The following is a 20,623-nucleotide window of genomic DNA, read 5'->3' on the forward strand; positions in this document are numbered from 1 at the left end:
TTAAAATGCGACCGCCTAAGACCGCGCTTACACTCCACCACACATAGATGGCGCCACAAAAAAATGTCTTGTAGCTTTCGATTATACTTGTATACTCCAATTGCTAATTCGAGTCCAAAAAAACTACGACAGATACGTCAATGTCACAGCTGTCAATGTCACTTATGTCACTGTCAAAATACTTTTCAGGTTTCGCCAACCTTCTACATTCTTTATTTGGCACGTCAGAAATCCAAGAATACTTGATGATAAAATTGTGAAGAAAATTCGTTTTAGTTTTTTTGTTTTAATTCTCATACGTCAAATTAGTTCCACCGGTCGCCACTAATGATAAATGTTGGTAATTCGCATTATATTACGTGTATATGTGACAATCAACATCACCTTCATTCACGTTGCTAATAATAATAAAACTTAAACCAGACAAATGTATGCACTAAAGCTGCCCTATCTCAGTCAGGTGCAATTTTCGCCAATGTTTATTAAATTAGTCATTGGAGTCTAACAACCCATTACCAATATTAGAATGTTATTGCTGAAGGGTAGCACCTGAACTGGCTCTCAGAATGGCGCGTGGCGAAGTCAGGGACTCACGAAAGGTATTTCCTTAGCGTATTGAACGAGTGCCCAATGTATCTCTGAGACTCCTCAGGAGATTTGGAACCATAAATTGAAGAATATTACTCAAACTTACTTACATACTCTCTTTAAGGTAAAACAATCATCATCATCATCATCATCATATCAGCCCTTTATCGCCCACTGCTGAGCATAGGCCTCTCTTCTAGTACGCCACTTGTCCCGGTCCTGAGCTAGTCTCATCCAGTTGTGGCCCGCAATTTTCCGGATGTCGTCCACCCAACGAACCAACGGATGCTAAGCGCTTCTTACATCTGTGAGCGGCCACCATTCTGTTAACATTTTAGTCCATCTGCCATCACTCTGCCTAGCAACATGTCCCGCCCAACTCCATTTTAGTTTGGTAATGACGAAACCCACGTCTAGCACCTTGGTGCGACGACGGATCTCGGCATTCCTCACCCGATCTAAAACAATAGATCATTACATGTGCCATTTTTTATCTAAAAGGTTCATAAGTGTCGGTTGTCAATAAAGCGCTACTTGCATATTAACGTCTGTCTATCATATATCAGAGATGTAGTCTGTATATCTGTGTATCATACATAATAATAAATTCAAATACAGTTTGACAGACCATGGTGTCACGGCCGCTTCCAAAACAATGGCGGCCGTGGCAACCATAAAGCCCACTATACACTATTTCGCTGATTAGCTAATTGTAAAATATATGTATAAAAAATTGGTCACAATATTTTGTTATCATCAATAGTTTGTTCTATACCGCAAAATATAGCACCAAATGTTATTGATACCTGAAGTGATACAAGCGCAATACCAACTTTACAACTAAAAATCACGGAAAAAAAGAAAAAAAATCGAGCGTCCTAGTATTTATGTAAATAATAAAAGACTATTAAATATATAAATCAAAAGATTGAAATAAATAATAAATAATTTATCTTGGCGTGTGTTTTTATAAAAAAGGATTATACTATTTTACAAACATTTTATTGCAGTGGCAACATCGTAGTAGTTTTTTTGGACTCGAATTAGCAATTGGAGTATAGATGGCGTTAAGTGTCACTTTTGACATAGATTTACGGCTCGGAATTGACACTTAATGCCAATCTACAAATAATCGGTGGCAACAAGGCATTTTTTTGTGGCGCCATCTATGTGTGGTGGAGTGTAAGCGCGTTCGTAGGCGGTCGCATTTTAATGTACGGGATGGTAGTATCTTGTTATATTTAATTTATGACCAAACATACTTTTCATTACCAGAGAGGCCGGATGTCAATGCGAGGGAGGCAGCAATCTAATATAAGGCTACTAAACTTGTGTATCAAAATAACAGACTATCCTAACTAAACCATATCAGATTCTTTTTCGGGTAGAGATCGTTCAGCTTTATATACCTCTCACCTCCAATGCTGGTCCCCACCATTTACTCATTTATTCATATATGTAGGTAAGCTTATTTGAAGTTAAAAAAAAAATTAAAATAGAACATTCTCACTTAAAACACCACGAACCACGGAACCACGAAAAGACGAGATAAAGGTATACAGATGTAGTGCGAAAAGCTTTTCCTTCGTATTTTTCCGGAAACGTTCGTATTTGTCATGCTAGTTCAGACAGCGTTAGCACGTCTTGTACTGAGACTGACTGAAATATCATGACACGTTCGTACGTTTTCGTAAAATTACGAAGAACCTTTTCGCACTGCATCTTGTAGTATTTAGCTACGTATACTTTGGGTTTATTCAAAATCATTGATTTCGATACGCGTAGGTCTCAAATAAAAATCATTTTTCTAAATTAAACTTACTTCTATTCATCGCATGAATTAAAAATATGTCAACCTTCATATAAAATACATTAAGGTCAATACTTGTGACGTTTTCAAGTAAAAGGTACCATATTGTCAATTACTAGATGAAGTATTCAAGCCAACTTTGTAAAAACGCTTCATAATGTGAATCTGAGTCTGTGCGCTTACTAAAAAGACGAAATTTGCTTGTGTAGTTATACAAATTACTTGCATTATAGTATTTGAACTTAAGCGTCAATTACCTTTTCATTAAAAACGTCACATTGAGTAAAACTCTTCAAGTTCAACCACATTCTTACACAACTCGCACTTAAACATAAATAACTAAAATTATAACTATTGGGAACGTCATCTATCACCTAATTATTAAAAATACAAAATAATGTACACAATAAAATACACAAAGCGATCCGTCATTCGAAAACCACTTCTTATTTGGTTAGTTCGAATTTATAGATTCAAATGTCCACAGGTCAACGGCTTTTTAAACTTATTTATACGTGCATCAATAGCCAAGTCCACACAGAGAGCGAGGCGATTAAGATTCGTTACAACCAAATTTTATAATACCATATTCCTAAAACGTCGCAATGCCAAAACAGATTAGTCTCAACTCTCCATTGTTTAAAACTAAAATGACTTAAATCCACTTCTCAAATAACCGTATTCCCAAAATGTCTAAAAGTCAAATTAACTTAAAACTATAACTTCACTTTCTCAAAATGCCTAGAATTCAGTATCCATGAAAACTGTATTTTTACAGTTATTCATAAATCGTTAGCATTAATTAACTAAATGAACACTAAAGTTAATAATAAAACACAATGAAAGGAATATAATGCACACTGTAAATACATTTTTAGGTATTCTGAGAAAGTTTCACTTTGAATTTTGGTTCTTATGAAACTAACACATTTTCGATATTGGATGTAATAGGCCAATGTCAATTCGGCATTTTTAAAAAAAGTAAAAAAAAAGTATTTATTGTACACACAAAAAAACTTAACAGAAATTGAGTTATCTGCCGGCGTATCATGCTGCCAATTTTATCACTTATCCACGGGGATAAAGCATCCGTCACGCTTTAGCAAGTATGTCAGTGTGAGAGTGACAGATGTCTTATCCACGTGGATAAGTGATAAAATTGGCAGCATGATACGCCGGCAGGTCTTACAACTAAGTGACTGTTATGTAGGTACACATTTAGGCATTATCATTTTGATGTACTGAAAATTGGTATTTTTGTAATTTTAGACATTTTACTACTATCCGTTTGAACATTGCGACATTCTAAGAACATAGTATTATAAAAAAAATTTGTTTGGTTGTAACGAACCGTAATGGCTTAGCCGAGCATAACGCGCGCACGTCTGTGTAGCACGTTCGTCACGAGAGCACATGCCTCGCTGTATGGACCCGGCTATTGAGTAGGCTTTGCCACGATTTTGACATTGACATATTTTCTAACACGTGTGTGTTACTTTCTATGCATATTGCTAGTACTGGCATATTAGCGAGACAGGCTCATAGCAAGTACTGGCATAGTAGAGAGAGGTCCATAGCAAGTTACGCAGAGGTTATACTTCAATGCCTAACTATTGGTAGACAGATATATCTGATGGCGACTATGACCACTGCTGTGATGTTTTTACACGAGATATTCGAGTTTGAACTCACTAACATAATGATTTGGTCCGAAACCCTTTTACTCATATACAAGAGTGTTCCTTCATCAGAAATAGTAATAATACACAGACATCGTGTATTATGAAGAATATCATTGCCACGCGAAATGGTACAGGAATATAAGTAATTTCTAGAGTTTATTGTGGATTTGTGGTTTCCACTCAAAATCGCGAGCTCTATCAATCCTAATAGGAGAAGAAAACTGTCCCAAGGTTTTTTCCCATTCCGTTACCATTTTTTTTCATACATTTTGTATGGCGGTAACGGCATGGAAGGTTTGAAAAATGTATGGAAATCTTGGGACATTTTTGTTTCTCCTATCAGAATCGAAAGACCTCGCGTTTTTCAGTATGAATATTTTGAAATGATTTTGATTACTCATACTCTCATTTATAACATCCAATTGATTTCGCTTAGCAATAACAAAATCACAATTTACACAGTGAAATAGTAAGTATAACACATATTTTAATTAAGAATCCATTAAGAATCGTTAGCATTTGTAATTTATGATTTCGACGCAAGAGCGTATAACATATTCCTTAGGAACCATTCATTCGCAATGACATAACACATATCACATCGGGCATTTAATTGTATAGTCTGTCGCCCTTATTCATAAACTTTCACTCAAGTTATCAAGCTGATAAAGTTCATTTGTCCCTTTCCGACGTATTGGTGTGAAGGAAAGGGACAAACGAACTTTATCGGCTTGATAATTTTAATGAAAATGTATGAATAAAGGGGGTGTATCTTTAGGTATTTAAATAAATGTAAGCAAAATATACCCTCAAAAGGATCCGCAAACCCCTTGTGGCTAAATGAAAACATTACCCAACCAAACACTGGCCGCTCAGTAACAGATCCGCTTAGTTTTAACCCCCGACGTAAAAACAACGGGGTTATAAGTTTGACGTGTCTGTCTGTGTGTGTGTCTGTCTGTGGCATCGTAGCTCCCGAACGGATGAACCGATTTAGATTTAGTTTTTTTGTTTGAAAACTGAGTTAGTGTTCACTCTCCCAGTGTTCTTAGCGAATAATGAAATTAATAAATTAATTATTAATAAATATTAATAATTATTAAGTATTAATTAATTAATTATTTATTATTATTAATTAGTTATTAAGTATTAATTAATTAATTATTTGGTTATTAATAAATTATTTTTTATTAAAAAAAAAAAAAAAAAAAAAATGAAATTGGTCCACTATGTCGGGGTTTTTTTTTTTTCAAAATTTTAATTTTGTGGTTGGGTTAATGTATTTGATTGGTTAACCGACAAATATGATGTAACTATCCGAAAATGTACAACTTGTGAGTGTGTTTAGTAAAACGTCCCACTTTGTCGGTTACCATTAAGGCGAGATTTACTTGTATCTTTATACGAACTGACAAAACGGCTTTATGGCAATCGACAAAGTGGGACGTTTTCCCCTGCACACTCACATTTATTTACGTTTCTTTAAGTACCTAAAGTACAGAGTATAATTTGATAGCTTACAAAATGTTAATTCAGCCATGCCAACATAAATACATCAATTTAATCGTAAATACGCCACACCAATCATGTGCGGCGGGAAATGTTAATCGTCTTTGGTCGTCCTTGCTTCGTGTCCTGTCTTCTAACGTGTCACAAGATTCTCACAGATGACACCAACCATCTACTAGGCTACATCGGAAGCATACTCCACGCCATGTTTTTCCGCCTATGTTTGTGTGCACGTCACTCGTAAAACCTGACCAGAAATATATAACTGCGCGCCATGTTGCGGAATTTTATCAGAACTACTTTCTTCATACTAAACTGAACTGTCACCCCAGAATAACAGCGCCCTCCTGACAATAATCATATATTTCTGGTCACCGAATGGCACAAACGCTCATGAAACGAATCGCTCGTAGATATCTATCTCTATCGCTCTTGCATATTTATTAGAGAAATAATATAATAATATTATACATAGCCTATTATTTATTAAATTATTATTGAATTCTAATTGTACATTATGACATTGTTTTAATATTTATTTGGTATATTTTAATTGTATTTAAATTTGATATTGTTAATTAATTATTGATGTATCATTTGTAACTTATTAATAGTAATTAATGCATGTTAGACACTAAGTAATATATAATGCCAATTAGCACGTAAGGTTAATCTGTCAGTGCCAATTGATTGGAATAAATAAATATGAAAAAATATAAATATGAAAATATTGGCGCGACAGAGTCACGACTACCTTTCGCGGTATAATCATTATAACTGGCAATCCAGGAAAAGTGACATCCTGCGATTCAGGCATAGCCTTGTGCAGGTGTTACAGGCAACATCTATTTTTTTAATATTTAGCAGTGTTTAACTATAAGTAATATTGTAACATATCATGTCTAATCATTAGTTTCACTGTATCAATAAACTATTTTGATTTTTGATTTCGTTTTCGTTTCGCGTCGCAGAAATGCCATTCGGCTACGGAACCAGGCTTTAACTCGCTGTGAGAACGTCTTTGCCCGGTCAAGCCATGTTTTGTCGCCTATACGTTTGCGTGCACTTCACTCGTAAGCCGTTGCTAAGTCTTTGCCGTTACTGGCACTTTAGCCAGGTGCAGCATTTAATAGTCACGCCAAAGCAAGTTGTACAATCTCGTACGTTTGTTCTGTCCTCTTGTGGGCTACATAAGAAGCCTAAACCCGTTTACCGCCTACGTTTGCACTTGACTCGTAAGCCGCCGCTGTGGAAACGTCACTGCCGTCACGGTCACTTTAGTCAGGTCACTAGCGGTATTATCCTCTCGCCTCCAGCATTTCGTAGTCCTCATCGTTGTCCCCTTCGTCGTCCTCCTGTAAACAAATGATTACATTTTATATATGTTTAGCATAAGCAAAATTTCATTTTATTATGTACCTCTAGCAAGGATTATTTATATAGGATTTACATACTGCATACTAAGAATCGTACCTCGATTTTTTAGCGCCACCTATTAAATACTATCATAACTACACTGAGGATGCCTACAAATTTATTTTTTCCAAAATGTGTATTGACGTGATATTATGATTTTAAAATAAAGAAATATGTCATTTGTAATTATAAAAAATAAAAACACGTAAAAATACTTGGGGAAAATATGATTTTGGCCACTTTCAGGCTGCGAAACATCGTTCTAGTTTTAAGCCTTTAAGGTCCATACATTTCAGGGCACAGAGAACCTCCTATAGAGTGGCAATCTTGTATATTTTGTTCGCGATACGAGTCACCAGTGTTTGGGGTGCGAGGAGCGGGCGGGGAACGTGTTAAGCGCGCTGTGATTGGCCGTTTCAAGGACGGCGGGCAGTCGCGCCAGATGAAAAGGGACAGAAGTATGACTGTCCCTCTACTGACGCGTAAGTGGCCAATGTAAGTTGACCTATGCCGGCTCTGAATAAATTATAAATATGACTTATTTGTGGAATGTAATGCCGTCTGTTTTTAAATTTGAGCTTCTTGTTACCTTTCCACACCATTTCACACTACAGGTGGACATCTTTAAGGCATCAAAATACCCTTTTCCAATTTTTTAGTGCGAAAAACACGCGCTGCTTTCGGGTCTGTTACTTGGTCGATACTGATCGGGCACGGCGAGCGCCCGCGCTTATATCAGTGCAAATACTAGGAAGGCTGGCGACCGCGAGTCGTCTTGTAATGGCTGTCTATAGGGGTTGGTCTGCGTTTCAGGGGTACACTTTTTTGTATGAGCTTTTTCAGTCCAGTATTAAATCGTTCTTGCCTCTAGAAACAAATTATAATACAACTAAACCATCACGTTAAACCAGGCACAGCTTGCGCTCCGCCCGTGAGTCCAAACTTGAAGTCGCGCTTGATGTATGGACTCGCGTGTCAGAACGCAAGTTGTAAACCACCAGGTAAAAAATATGGTATCTGTCCTCTACTATACAGGATTCGAAAATATCCGATATTTATAATAAATATCAAAATATCGGATATTTATGATATATATCCATTTTGTATGGAAGGCATTTTATTATTTTGTTGAATTATTTATGAATACGACTTTAGATAATGAAAAATGTACTAAAAAACATAAAATTTAGTAGAAAAACAGTAACAAACACACAATAGTACATTACATCGGAGGCCGGGAAAATGAGGATTTCCGGCCAAGTGGCTATATAGGATAGGATACCGGATAGGGATACGAGGCCGGGAATCCGTTTTCACGCCGAGGCATGTATAGTGCTTTTCTCAAACATACAATGAAATAAATAAAAAATGCTCTAAAGGACAATATTTTATAAAAAAAAGTTACTTTGCAGGCCTAGGCCCAAAAAATAATATGAAATCCCTTTACAGTCCTCTCGAGTTGTTGCGCCCAAAAAGCGATACTTCCCAGCCCATTTTAAGGAACGTAAAGACAATATTTCATTGCATGTTTGAGAAAACTATATTTTCATCAATGTTACGTTTTTTTAAACCATTTTTGTATTGAAATATTTATAGAAAAAATAATAAATATCGGATATTTATATCCATTGATATATATCGTCGAACCTTGCTGGATATATATCCGATATATATCCTCGAACCCTGCTACTATATGCATATCTAAGTGCATTTTCACACACATCATCCAACCTGGTATTGGATGTTGGACGATTTCTTATACACTAAAGGCTCCATCTTTCATCCGTTCGGGTTGGATAATGTGAAAACGCTCTCAACATCATCATCATGTCAGCCCTTTATCGCCCACTGCTGAGCATAGGCCTCTCTTCTATTACGCCATGTATTCCGGTCCTGAGCTAGTCTCGTCCAGTTGTGCGCAATTTTGCGGATGTCGTCCACCCAACGAGCTAATGGATGCCAAGCGCTTGTTACATCTGTTAGCGGCACAGAGAACCTCCTATAGAGTGGCAGTCTTGTATATTTGGTTCGCGATACGAGTCACCAGTGTTTGGGGTGCGAGGAGCGGGCGGGGAATGTGTTAAGCGCGCTGTGATTGGCCGTTTCAAGGACGGCGGGCAGTCGCGCCAGATGAAAAGGGACAGAAGTATGACTGTCCCTCTACTGACGCGTAAGTGGCCAATGTAAGTTGACACATCGAAGCACAAGCATGTGGTGACATTTTGTTGTGGGCAGCATCAGTATTGCACCTAGCGAGCACTCCTTCGCTCTGGTAGCTGCAGACTCCTGCTCTTGAGACAGTCTGCAGCTGGCGAGCACTCTCCGGAGACCACTACACTACACTCACATCGAAGCCAAAGCAGGTGGTGACATCCTTCTCCAGCTAGATGCTCTTCTCCATCACGGTCTCCATCTCCTTGTGGCGCACCTCCTCGCCACAGCCTCTTGCTGCTCTCGAGACAGTCTGCAGCTGGCGAGCACTGCCCGGAGACCACTACACTACACTCACATCGAAGCCGAAGCAGGTGGTGACATCCTTCTCGAGCTTGATGCTTTTCTCCATCACGGTCTCCATCTCCTTGTGCCGCACCTCCTCGCCGCCGCTCGCCACGGACTCCTCCTGTTCTTCTTGATCTTCTTCCTCTTCCGCGGACATCGCTGAAATAAAAAACAAAATTAATATGAAGCTCTATGTATATGTGGACTTTGTAAACGCATGAGTAACTTCCCTCATTACAATGTCATTGAACGCTGGTTTCATAATTAGAGCATTCCACGAGATGGCCCGTACCCCGCGCCATTTTTAAAAGCAGGCGATGATTTTTTATGCTCGAGTGAAATGCTCTATTTGCGACTCTTTGGACAAACAAAACCTGGTGATTTCTATTGCAAGCTAGGTGATTTCTGTCGGTATCGATTCACGACTGAAATGAACGAAACTTTGATTGTTGAGTCACCTGTATTGTTCATCGTAACTGTCAAGATTTTATTGGTTAATCTGTCACACACATGCATATTTTCATTCAAACATTCGTTCCATTCGTGCCAGCTCTTGTGAATTGACCTGTATTACTAGCAGTATTTCCGGTTCATATTGATGGGCATGTATTTGCCCAAATATAGCCCGCCACGGCACTATCATCGGCGTTAGATCGAGCTCCTGTTGTCTCTTGTGTACTGCCTGTCGGTGACTGCTGTAGTGTTTGTATTGCCCGTCGGTGACGGCTGTAGTGTGTGTATTGCCCGTCGGTGACGGCTGTAGTGTGTGTATTGCCCGTCGGTGACAGCTGTAGTGTGTGTACTACCCGTCGGTGACGGCTGTAGTGTTTGTATTGCCCGTCGGTGACGGCTGTAGTGTGTGTACCTGTGTACTGCCTGTCGGTGACTGCTGTAGTGTGTGTATTGCCCGTCGGTGACGGCTATAGTGTGTGTATTGCCTGTCGGTGACTGCTGTAGTGTGTGTATTGCCCGTCGCTGACGGCTAGTGTGTGTATTGCCTGTCGGTGACTGCTGTAGTGTGTGTATTGCCCGTCGCTGACGGCTGTAGTGTGCGTACTGACCGGGCTCCTCGCACTCGATGTACTCGGGCGCCACCACGGCCACGTGCTGCTCCGTGCCGTCCTCCAGCTGGATCACCTCCAGCACCACGTACTGCTGGCCGTCGCCGTCGGCCACGGTCACCAGCTCGCCGCGCCGCAGCTCGTTGGACGTGAGCCCGAGCTTCACCATGTTGTTGTCGTCTGAGTCGTTCGCTTCCTCCTGGGGGTTGGGGTTTTGGTTAGTCTTGATAGTGTAATAGGCTACTTGTCTCCTAGTCAAATCAGCTCCTTTTTGAGAACTGTCAAAACGAATTTGAGCGACTTGCTAATATGGAATTTATATGAAATCGAATTGAGTGACGTCACGGTCAACTCAGTTACTTTATATATTTCTACCTGACTTATAAAATAGAAATTGGATTTAAAAATAACTTCTGTCCATGTTTTTCTTATGTTTTATTTTATCTACAGTCAAGTTCCCTATTATGATTAGGTACTTTTAATAGGCTAGTTTCCTACTAGTCAAATCAGCTTCTTTTTATGAACTGTCAAAACGATTTGCTAATATGGAATTACTATGAAATACTGAGGAGTGACGTCACGATCAACTCATTTACTTTATATCTTTCTCTTCGACTTATTAAATAGAAATTATGTTTAAAAATAACTACTGTCCATATTTTTCTTCTAATTATGTGATGCTTTATTTCGTGCACTGAATAAAATATTTTATTTTAAGTATAGGAAACTAGCCTATTGGCGTTGTTCATTCGCAAACGCATTTCAACATAACAAGAAATGTATCGTCCTATTTTCTTACGTATTTTTAATTTATACGATTCTTTTCTAACTGCCAAATATTTAATTATGGTTAGACTAGGTACTTAATGGAATTATATATAAATAAATATTATGGGACATTCTTACACAGATTGACTGAGTCCCACGGTAAGCTCAAGAAGGCTTGTGTTGCAGGTACTCAAACAGTACATGTCCATGACTCAGAAACAAATATCTGTGCTCATCACACAAATGCCCTTACCGGGATTCGAACCCGGGACCGCGGCATAGCAGGCAGGGTCACTACCTCACTACGCGCTAGGCCAGACCGGTCGTCAAAAATTGTAATATTTACAGAGGTTTAGAGGAATAAAACTTATGAAATTCACATTTATTACTGATTACGGGCATCATTCAATAAAAAATATTTAGCAAACTTTTATTTCGCAATTGCAATAACATAGTATTATGCTAATCTAACTAAAAACTAAAAATGTTGTCATTTAGATTTTATTTTGATGTCAAGATTAAATTATAATTTACATTGTTATGTTTTGAAAAAACATTCTTTCTAACAAATTGTTTTTAAAGTCGCAAAGCAGTAAATTTTTTCAGAATCCAATTCGCAAGGCAGCATTTGGTTTATATTGGAATAGAACAAATTCTTAATAAGAAACTGATAAAACATACATACAATTCTGTGATACATTTTAGTTTCGGCGTCACACCTGCAATTTGAGTTTAGACTCCTCAAAGTGTATAACTCATCAAGCGAATTAGGTACACTTACATACATACGTAGGTAGTTTATAAAATTCATTTCCCGTCGTAAAAGGTAAAGTAGGTTCATTATGTTTTATGTTAGTAAAAAAATATAATATTCGCATTAGCTGTGTTTTTTTAAATTTTTAAAACCATGTTTAATTTTCGTCTGTAAATATTTGATAAGATACTCACTGGGCATAGTTCCGAAGGCTGCATGAATATAAAACGTATTTATAATCAATGTTTTCATGTTACAAGACCTTACAAGATTTAATCCAAGCGATGATTGTGGCGATAATGAGTTAATTTAGTGCCGATTGACGATGTTGAATTACACAAAATGACTTGAAATAATATTTTTGTCTGGTAGTGAATGCGTTAAAATTGTCAAATATCAATTAATATCAACGCCATCTAGCCGAGAATCAACTAAAGGTATAGCCATATAGACTATCTGTCTTCATACATAAAATAGTGGTGAATAATTAATTGTAGGCGCCACTTTTTTCGTAATAAGTTCTTTTTTTATTTCTATATGTTACGTCGCACTATATGTATGTATGCAGATGGCAGTCCATATGGCTCTAGACCGCGTCAAGTGGAAGGAAATCACTTTTGGTCCCGATCCTCAGCCATGAGGGAACGACTGAGAAGAGAGGATGTATATCTAATATGTTATATTACCTGCGCGCGCGGCTGCATGTACTTGATCTTGCGCTGGCGGCCGATCTTGAGCGCGAGGGCGCGCTCGGTGTGCCCAGAGTCCGGATCGTGGATGGCCAAGTGTCGGATCAGGTTGCCCTGTTAACAACACGAGACCTTAGTGAGATAAATCGGTCAGAAAAACATCAAAAACTGATTTAGGATGGGTTGCAACAAACCGTATGTCACCGTTAAAGCGTTTGTTTAAGTTTTATGCGTGACGATGATGTGTCTGTTAAATGTGGTTGATGCAACTGGCCCTTAGACTTGTATTTATACTATTGATGTGCCGGCGGAAACTTTCCAAATTGCGAAAAAAGAAAAATCTGAAACTGTCCTCTTTGTGTATGGAGAAACTTTCCATTTCATAAATTAAAATTTCCTATATTTCTTGTAAAACTTTCATGAAATTTCCAAGAACCTTTCAACTTTTTGGAAACCTTCTGTAAATTGCACTTATTTTATACCAATTTCTTCAGCTAGTGTGGCTACTGTCCTGATCGGCCGGTATATTGTAGCTTTCGCTTTCATGTTCATTGAAAAAATAGCTAATGTCGCATAAAAAAAATCTGAAATTTAGCATATTGTTTGCATCATTTCAAAATGAAAATGTTTCATTATCGAATGGCGATCAGTTCAGATCACATGAGGGAGTGATTTTATACCAGTTGTAAATTACTTTTTCGCATATACATCGTACAATTTTGTACATGATAAATGGTCCTTAAATATTTCGACACAGTTGTATGTATTTGAAACCAGGGCCTACCTTGTGCGCAAAAGTCCGTTTGCACTCGTGGCATGCGTGCGTTTTCTCCTTGGGCGGCTTGGGAACGTAGTCCGGGTTGTGGTACAAGTTCTGGTGCCGCCGCAGCAACTGCTTTTGACTAAAACACAAAAACTATTGTCAAAAATCCCAAGTTAAGATAATTTTACCATATGACTCACAAATTTTTGAACACTTTTTCTGAATCAGAACTAAATTGAACTGAATCTTAATTAACCTTTTGAACGCCAAGAATACCTAATATGGTGGTAACTCATTCTGTCCACAGTGCTAGGGTTAACTATAAATGTGACGGAGAACGCTGTCAGAGTAACCTTCACTTTTCCTTTTCAAGTCAGACTACGCGAGGCAATTTCCTCGCTCGGCAAACGTGCCTCAGCCGGGGCTTAGGCAGGTTGCTCAGCTGAGCAAAACGCGCGCAGGCCCATGAGGCCATGACAGAAGCAACTAGTGATGGGTCGTTACCGGTAATATTACTAAAACGAGTATTTTACCAGTAATGTTACTAGTAATATTACCACTTAGCGGTAATTTAGAGAAATATAGACATAAAAATAGATAAAAAATATTTCTTTTGTGTTTATTGATACAAAGGATACATGTTGCATTGTATTATAACAAAAAATATTACCTACCTAACGTCAATTAGTAAACTACCAATATTACCAGTAATATTCCCAATACTACCGAGTATTTTACCAATCTTACTGGTAATATTACTATAGTAGTATGATATGAAAGTTACAATGAATCATAATTTTAAGGAATAATATGGCGAAAATATAACGAATTTTTTTGAAATCTATTTTAATTTGTTGTATTAAGGTAGCGTACCAATATTAGGGTTCCGTACCTTAATGGAAAAACAGAACCCTTATAGGATCACCGTCCGTCTGTCACAGTCACATCACAGCTAATTTTCTCCGAAACTACGGAATCGAATAACTTGAAATTTGATAGACGTATGTAACCTTGTGACCCGAAGACGGACATGTAACTTACATTAATACATTTCTATCATAGGGGTCACTTTTGGGGGTAATGTGAAAATTAAAAATTAAAGATTTTTGAATGAAAGTTTCTTACATACTATCACATGAAAGAGCTTATTATAGAATTGTAGGCATCTCAAAAATGTTTGTTTTTAATTAATTTAGAAAGAATTTAATAAAAGAGGCAATAAATAACCCGTTCCAGAACCGAAAGGTGGTAAGGCGGGGTTAGACAGCCGCTGGCTTTGCACTACATCTGTAGCAACGTGTCTGTCTGTATAAACATTTTCATTTATGATTTTTCCCAGCTAAACCATATTTTTGATCACCTGTAATACCAGGGCCGCAGATCCGGAAGGCGAAATAATAGAAATTTTCCTGCATACCTACTCCATATTTCCTATCACCAGTAGAACCAGGACCATAGAACCGAAAGGTGGTAAGGCAGGGTTACACAGCCGTAGGCACACAGATTAGTTTATGTATTGTAAATAGTAGAAAATTAATAGGGTAGTAATCACTCACGTATTAAGTCGATATAGCGTTCGATATGTTTCGGTCCAATTTCGAGAACCTTTCTCAAGAGTAGCGACCCCGCCTTTACATATCGAGAGCGCGACGCATACTGCGGGCGCTTGCTCGGTGCGCGGCGTCACCGTGGCGAAATCGGAGCTACCCACTATGTTACTTTTGTCAAAAGCAGGATTGCACACAACACTTACTACGTCACTTGTTAAGAGTGCGTTTACACTGGGGACCGACGTAGTGCCTAGAACTGTTTTTCAACTAGGTGGCACCGACCAACCACTGTCACGATTGAAATTGGGATGACGTCTAGTAAAAAAAACTTAAAATATTTTTAAATATGTATGAGTCTCACGGGAGTTTTATAGTTAATAGGGTAGTATTTTATTTTTGCTTAAATCTCATCTAACAAATTTTCGTTAAACTGTAAATAGTAGAAAAATGGTCCGATAATGGAATTTCACTTCTTACTGTACCTCCGAGTACAAAAGAGAGAGAAAAAAAGCGCCCGCCTACTTGCACTTGGCGTATTTTTTTTTTCACATTACCTATTCGGTACAACAACACATAGTTAACACAAAGTTATTGGGTATCTAATGCAGACTTGCATTAAAGTATTACAATAGATAGGTACCGTAAACTGGGGTTACATTGATCAGTTTATAGTTTCAACTGCTCTAACTTCTAAATTTAATAAAAAAAAATGGGAACATCAACTTTTTTTAGTCTTTCGCTGCTAAAAATCCAGAAAGGCTAACAAAATAATGTACGGAGAGAGAAAAAATGACGAAAACTAGGATTTTTTTGGTAACCGAATGTAACCCCTTACAGAAGTATTTTATCTCAAGGAAACATAAAAATCGTTTCGCAAGTTCAAAAGTTACAGCTGTTTAATGCTATTTTGGGGTTACTTTGATCAAAGACATAAATTACCATCTTCAAAAAATCAACTTTATTTAAGATTGTCTCAATATTTATCACAAAAAGAGATCAAATTGTCAGCCTCAATAAGTACCTTAACATAATACACAATAATCAACTTTGTGTACCTAAGTATGGTCAATGTTACCCCATGCAGGTGATCAAAGACACCCCACAAACTAAATAATTAGTAATAAAATGCCTAGTTTGAATTTTAACACAAAACTCAATAGAATGATATACCTAAACATATTTCTGGCAAGCTAATATTCACTGTGAACCTTTTACTTTAATACCCACTAAGTTAGTTTAGAAGTTATTTGAACATGATAAACAGCGATAAACTATACTTACATTTTGACAAGAGATTTGCACTGCCCATGACCATACTTGTTCACTGCGTTAGTGCAACTAATGGTAGTAACTATCGATAGTGCCAACGCCGTTAAAAACACCATAAGGGTTCCTGTTGTACCTTTTTGGTACGGAACCCTAAAAATGGACAGATGCGTTGGGACATGTAGAATTTTGTGTTTAAAGATAAAACGAAGTTTTTATCAATGTAACCCCAAGTATCAAAGTAACCCCAGTAGTAAAATAGTTTTTATATATAATGGAACAGGGACAATGTAGTATTTTGAGTTTCCTAATTTAAATGTTCGCGCTTGCGCGGTATGGATGTGTCTCTAGCTGACATGCTCACTTCTGTCTAGTATGTTGAACTAGTAAAATGTAATAGTTTATTTAATTAATATAAAATATATTGGTGTGTTTCTCAGAAGTGATTTGTGTATTAATTAATTGCCATCCTCCTGAGGCACCCGGATATACAACAATTTGGCGACGAGGAAACCGGAAAATTTAGAAAACACGTTATCAAAATTGAATAGCTTTGGAAAAAAATTGACAGCCATCTTAAATCTGATTATTTGAATATCCCGGGAAGAGCACGGTGAACCACAGATTAGATAACAAAATCAGTCTATGGATGTACTAAGATTGACAGTTTTTCATTCATTCACCATTTAACTCATTCAATATGTTCGTTCATTTTTGACATCGTTGTTTGAAAATAAATAAAATAATGTCATTGCGAAAAATTTCAAATGGTGGTTCAGCAATTCATTGCGCAAATTAAACAAAATAAAACTAGCTGGATCACAAAGGAAGAGCTAGTCATTTTATTTCAGGATATTGGAATATCGTGATTCGTGTGGAATCACTTAGAAAATCGCTTCGTGAGTTGACCAAAAGTGGAAAATTACGGACAATTTTGGACTCGAAAGAAGACGATACTGAAAAGTTTGAATCGCCTAGAAGAATCCCAATTTAAGTACCGGTCAAAATGAATAATTTTATAGGGAGAATAGAATTATTCAATGGAGATAATTTTGAATTGTTTGAACAACAATTAGAATGTGTTATTACATTATATGATATCGAGCCTTCGAAACAGACGCCATTACTTATTACAAACTTAACTACGAAGGTTTTACAAACCCTCAATCATTTATGCGCGCCTGACAAGCCCATAAATAAACCATACAAGGATTTGATTAACTTATTAGAGAATAGATATGCCAAGTCAACGTGCAAGATTTTGGACAGAACGGCATTTCGCTCACGGAATCAAACGAAAGATGAATCTATAGAAGACTATGTCATTGAGTTAAAGAAATTAGCTAAACGCTGTGAATTTAAAGATATAGATGACCAAGTTAAAGAAAAGTTTATTGATGGGGTCAACAAACCTTTGATCAAATTTGAACTTATGAAGAATGGTGATGTTCCTTTAGAGAAATTAATTGTATTGGCTAGAACGGTAGAAGCCATCTTAAAACAGTCAAAGGTGGAACAGGAACACGGTGAATTATCACATGGAGTGAAAGATATGTTTTATGCTAGTCAGCAGAATGCTACTTCTACATATAAAGTGCAACCAACGAAACAAAGGCATAGTTGGAGTAGGCCAACACAAGCAGATGCAGCTATGAAGAATGGTATAAGATGTTTTGTTTGTGGTAAAGACAATCATGTGAGATCTGAGTGTTCATTAAAAAATAAGTTCTGCTCTGAGTGCGGTAAACAGGGCCATATTTTTAGAGTGTGTAGTGTGCGGCAAACAAAAACTGTAGATGTGGTTGGTGAGGACAGCATTGGCGAGGACATACAAAAATTGTTTAAAGCTGAGAATGACAGAGAAATGTACTACAGTATGTATTCTTTGAATGCTTTTGATGATAAGAAATTGCCTCCACAGTATGTTACTTTATTTGTTGAAGGACAGCCTGTTCAATTAGAGTTAGATACTGGTTCTGAGGTTAGTACAATAACAATTGAGACACATAATACATTATTTCCAGGAAAACCTTGTGAGAGAAGTAATGTTGCATTTAAAAACTTTGACCAAAGTCTATCACAACCAGTGGGTATGGTAAAAAATGTTAATGTTTGTTGGAATGAAATGTCAAAACAGGTTGATGTCTATGTCGTGGGCAATGATAAACCCACTATTTTAGGTAGAAGCTGGTTAATGGCTTTTGGGCGGTGGCCTCTAGAGTTAGAAAATAAGATATGTTATCAGAAGGTGAATGAAACTTGTGATCCAGTGCAAGGAAATAAAAATAAGTTCATGGAAAAAGAAAAAAATGAAATTGATACACGGTTAGAAAATATATATAGCATATTTCACACCTTTGAAAGTGGTGTATACTACTGTGAGCTAGATTTTAAAGAAGACTACTTACAGCCCTTACAGGCACTGTTGGATCCAGTTTTACAAAACCTGACTGACTACCTAAACACACAATTGATTGCTTTCATGGACAACATAATATATATGTGTGATAAAAATAAAAATTTAACTGATATATACAATACCTTAGAGGCTGTACTATCAATATTTAAGGATTCAGAAATAATACTGAAACTTCAAAAATGGAAATTTTTACAAAAAAATATTGGGGTGTTTGGATATAAAATTCATTAAGATGGAATCTCTATTGTTTTTGAAATATTTGTATCAGTTACTTTACTTCATTATATTAAATATTGTGGTTTTGATAGAGAAGAATTAGCAGTTACTTTCGGAATTTATACCTAAATATTATGCGACATTTTTGTCAACATTTTTAACATATATGGGTGTATGTGTCACCACCAAAACTTATGTAGGGGAGAAGAGAAATCTGGAATCCTCTATCCCAAGATTTACTTTTAAAACAATATTAAAGTTGTAACATACTTAAGTATTTGTTTGGTTGAAAGCCAAACATTGTTTGTTCATTAATTACTAAATTATAATTTTTATTTGTTATGCGGGGAAGAGTGTAGTATTTTGAGTTTCCTAATTTAAATGTTCGCGCTTGCGCGGTATGGATGTGTCTCTAGCTGACATGCTCACTTCTGTCTAGTATGTTGAACTAGTAAAATGTAATAGTTTAAATAATTAATATAAAATATATTGGTGTGTTTCTCAGAAGTGATTTGTGTATTAATTAATTGCCATCCTCCTGAGGCACCCGGATATACAACATTAGACATACAATATCCAAATATTAGATATATCTGCCACAAGCCACGAGATACCACAAAATTATACGAAGTATATTTGCAGTTGGTGACAATATAGGAAAGGAATGTTTCCAGTAAGACTGGTAATTTACTCGGTATTATTGGGAATATTACTAGTAAGATTGGTAATTTACTCCCCGAGGCACTCTACGAGTTTTTTTAAGTTTTATGATGGCGACTTAGTAATACATAATTAAAAAAATAACCATCGCGTGTCATAAAAATCGCAAATTTTGTATATTACCCGGTTTTGGTAATATTACCGGTAAGATTGGTATTTTACTGGTAATATTCCCAAATGGAAAAATACTGGTAACGAGTATTTTACCGACGACCCATCACTAGAAGCAACGTCAACAAAGTGCGAGTAATTTGTTTTACGACGTGCCTCGCTCTGTGTGGATCTGGCTACTAGCTAGCTTGCGCAGTAGATTGATACACTGTTCCCCTGCGTGAGTGTATAGCAGCATGGATAAAATATAAGATCATACCATCCCATACATTAAAATGCGACCGCCTAAGAACGCGCATACACTACACTACACATAGATGGCGTCACAAAAAAAAATGTCTTGTACCTTTCGATTATACTTGTAGATGGCGTTAAGTGTCACGTTTGACATAGATTTATGGCTCGAAAGTGGCACTTAACGCCATTCTACAAATAATCGATGGCAACAAGGCATTTTTGTGACGCTATCTATGTGTGGTGTAGTGTATGCGCATTCTTAGGCGGTCGCATTTTAATGTATGGGATGGTATGACCTATTATATGTAATCTATGATAGCAGAATGTACAATTGTACAGTTCGACGACTGTCTGGCGCAGTCGGTAGTGACCCTGCCTGCTACGCCGCGGTCCCGGGTTCGAATCCCGGTAAGGGCATTTATTTGTGTGATGAGCACAGATATTTGTTCCCGAGTCATGGATGTTTTGTATGTATATAAGCATTTATATATTATATATATCGTTGTCTGAGTACCCACAACACAAGCCATCTTGAGCTTACCGTGGACCTCTCAGTCAATATGTG

The 20,623-nt window shown here is 37.2% G+C and overlaps 1 protein-coding gene across 2 annotated transcripts in view; it reads right to left on the reverse strand.

Moving 5' to 3' along the window:
- Positions 1-6,091: 6,091 nt before the first annotated feature.
- LOC125241689 (transcriptional repressor CTCF-like) overlaps positions 6,092-20,623 on the reverse strand; it is a 29,129-nt gene continuing 14,597 nt past the window's right edge. The window contains exons 11-16 of one of the 2 annotated variants that reach the window (XM_048150279.1): positions 13,561-13,678; positions 12,774-12,890; positions 12,282-12,299; positions 10,566-10,764; positions 9,515-9,663; positions 6,092-6,944 (exon numbers count right to left, since the gene is read on the reverse strand). In XM_048150279.1, coding sequence (XP_048006236.1) covers positions 6,888-6,944; positions 9,515-9,663; positions 10,566-10,764; positions 12,282-12,299; positions 12,774-12,890; positions 13,561-13,678 — 658 coding nt within the window. In that variant the 3' untranslated portion in view covers positions 6,092-6,887. The remainder of the gene's footprint in view (positions 6,945-9,514; positions 9,664-10,565; positions 10,765-12,281; positions 12,300-12,773; positions 12,891-13,560; positions 13,679-20,623) is intronic. The other variant, XM_048150280.1, reaches the window with a different exon arrangement.

This window comes from Leguminivora glycinivorella, chromosome Z (assembly GCF_023078275.1).
Source record: "Leguminivora glycinivorella isolate SPB_JAAS2020 chromosome Z, LegGlyc_1.1, whole genome shotgun sequence".
NCBI classification, from domain to species: Eukaryota; Metazoa; Arthropoda; class Insecta; order Lepidoptera; family Tortricidae; genus Leguminivora; species Leguminivora glycinivorella.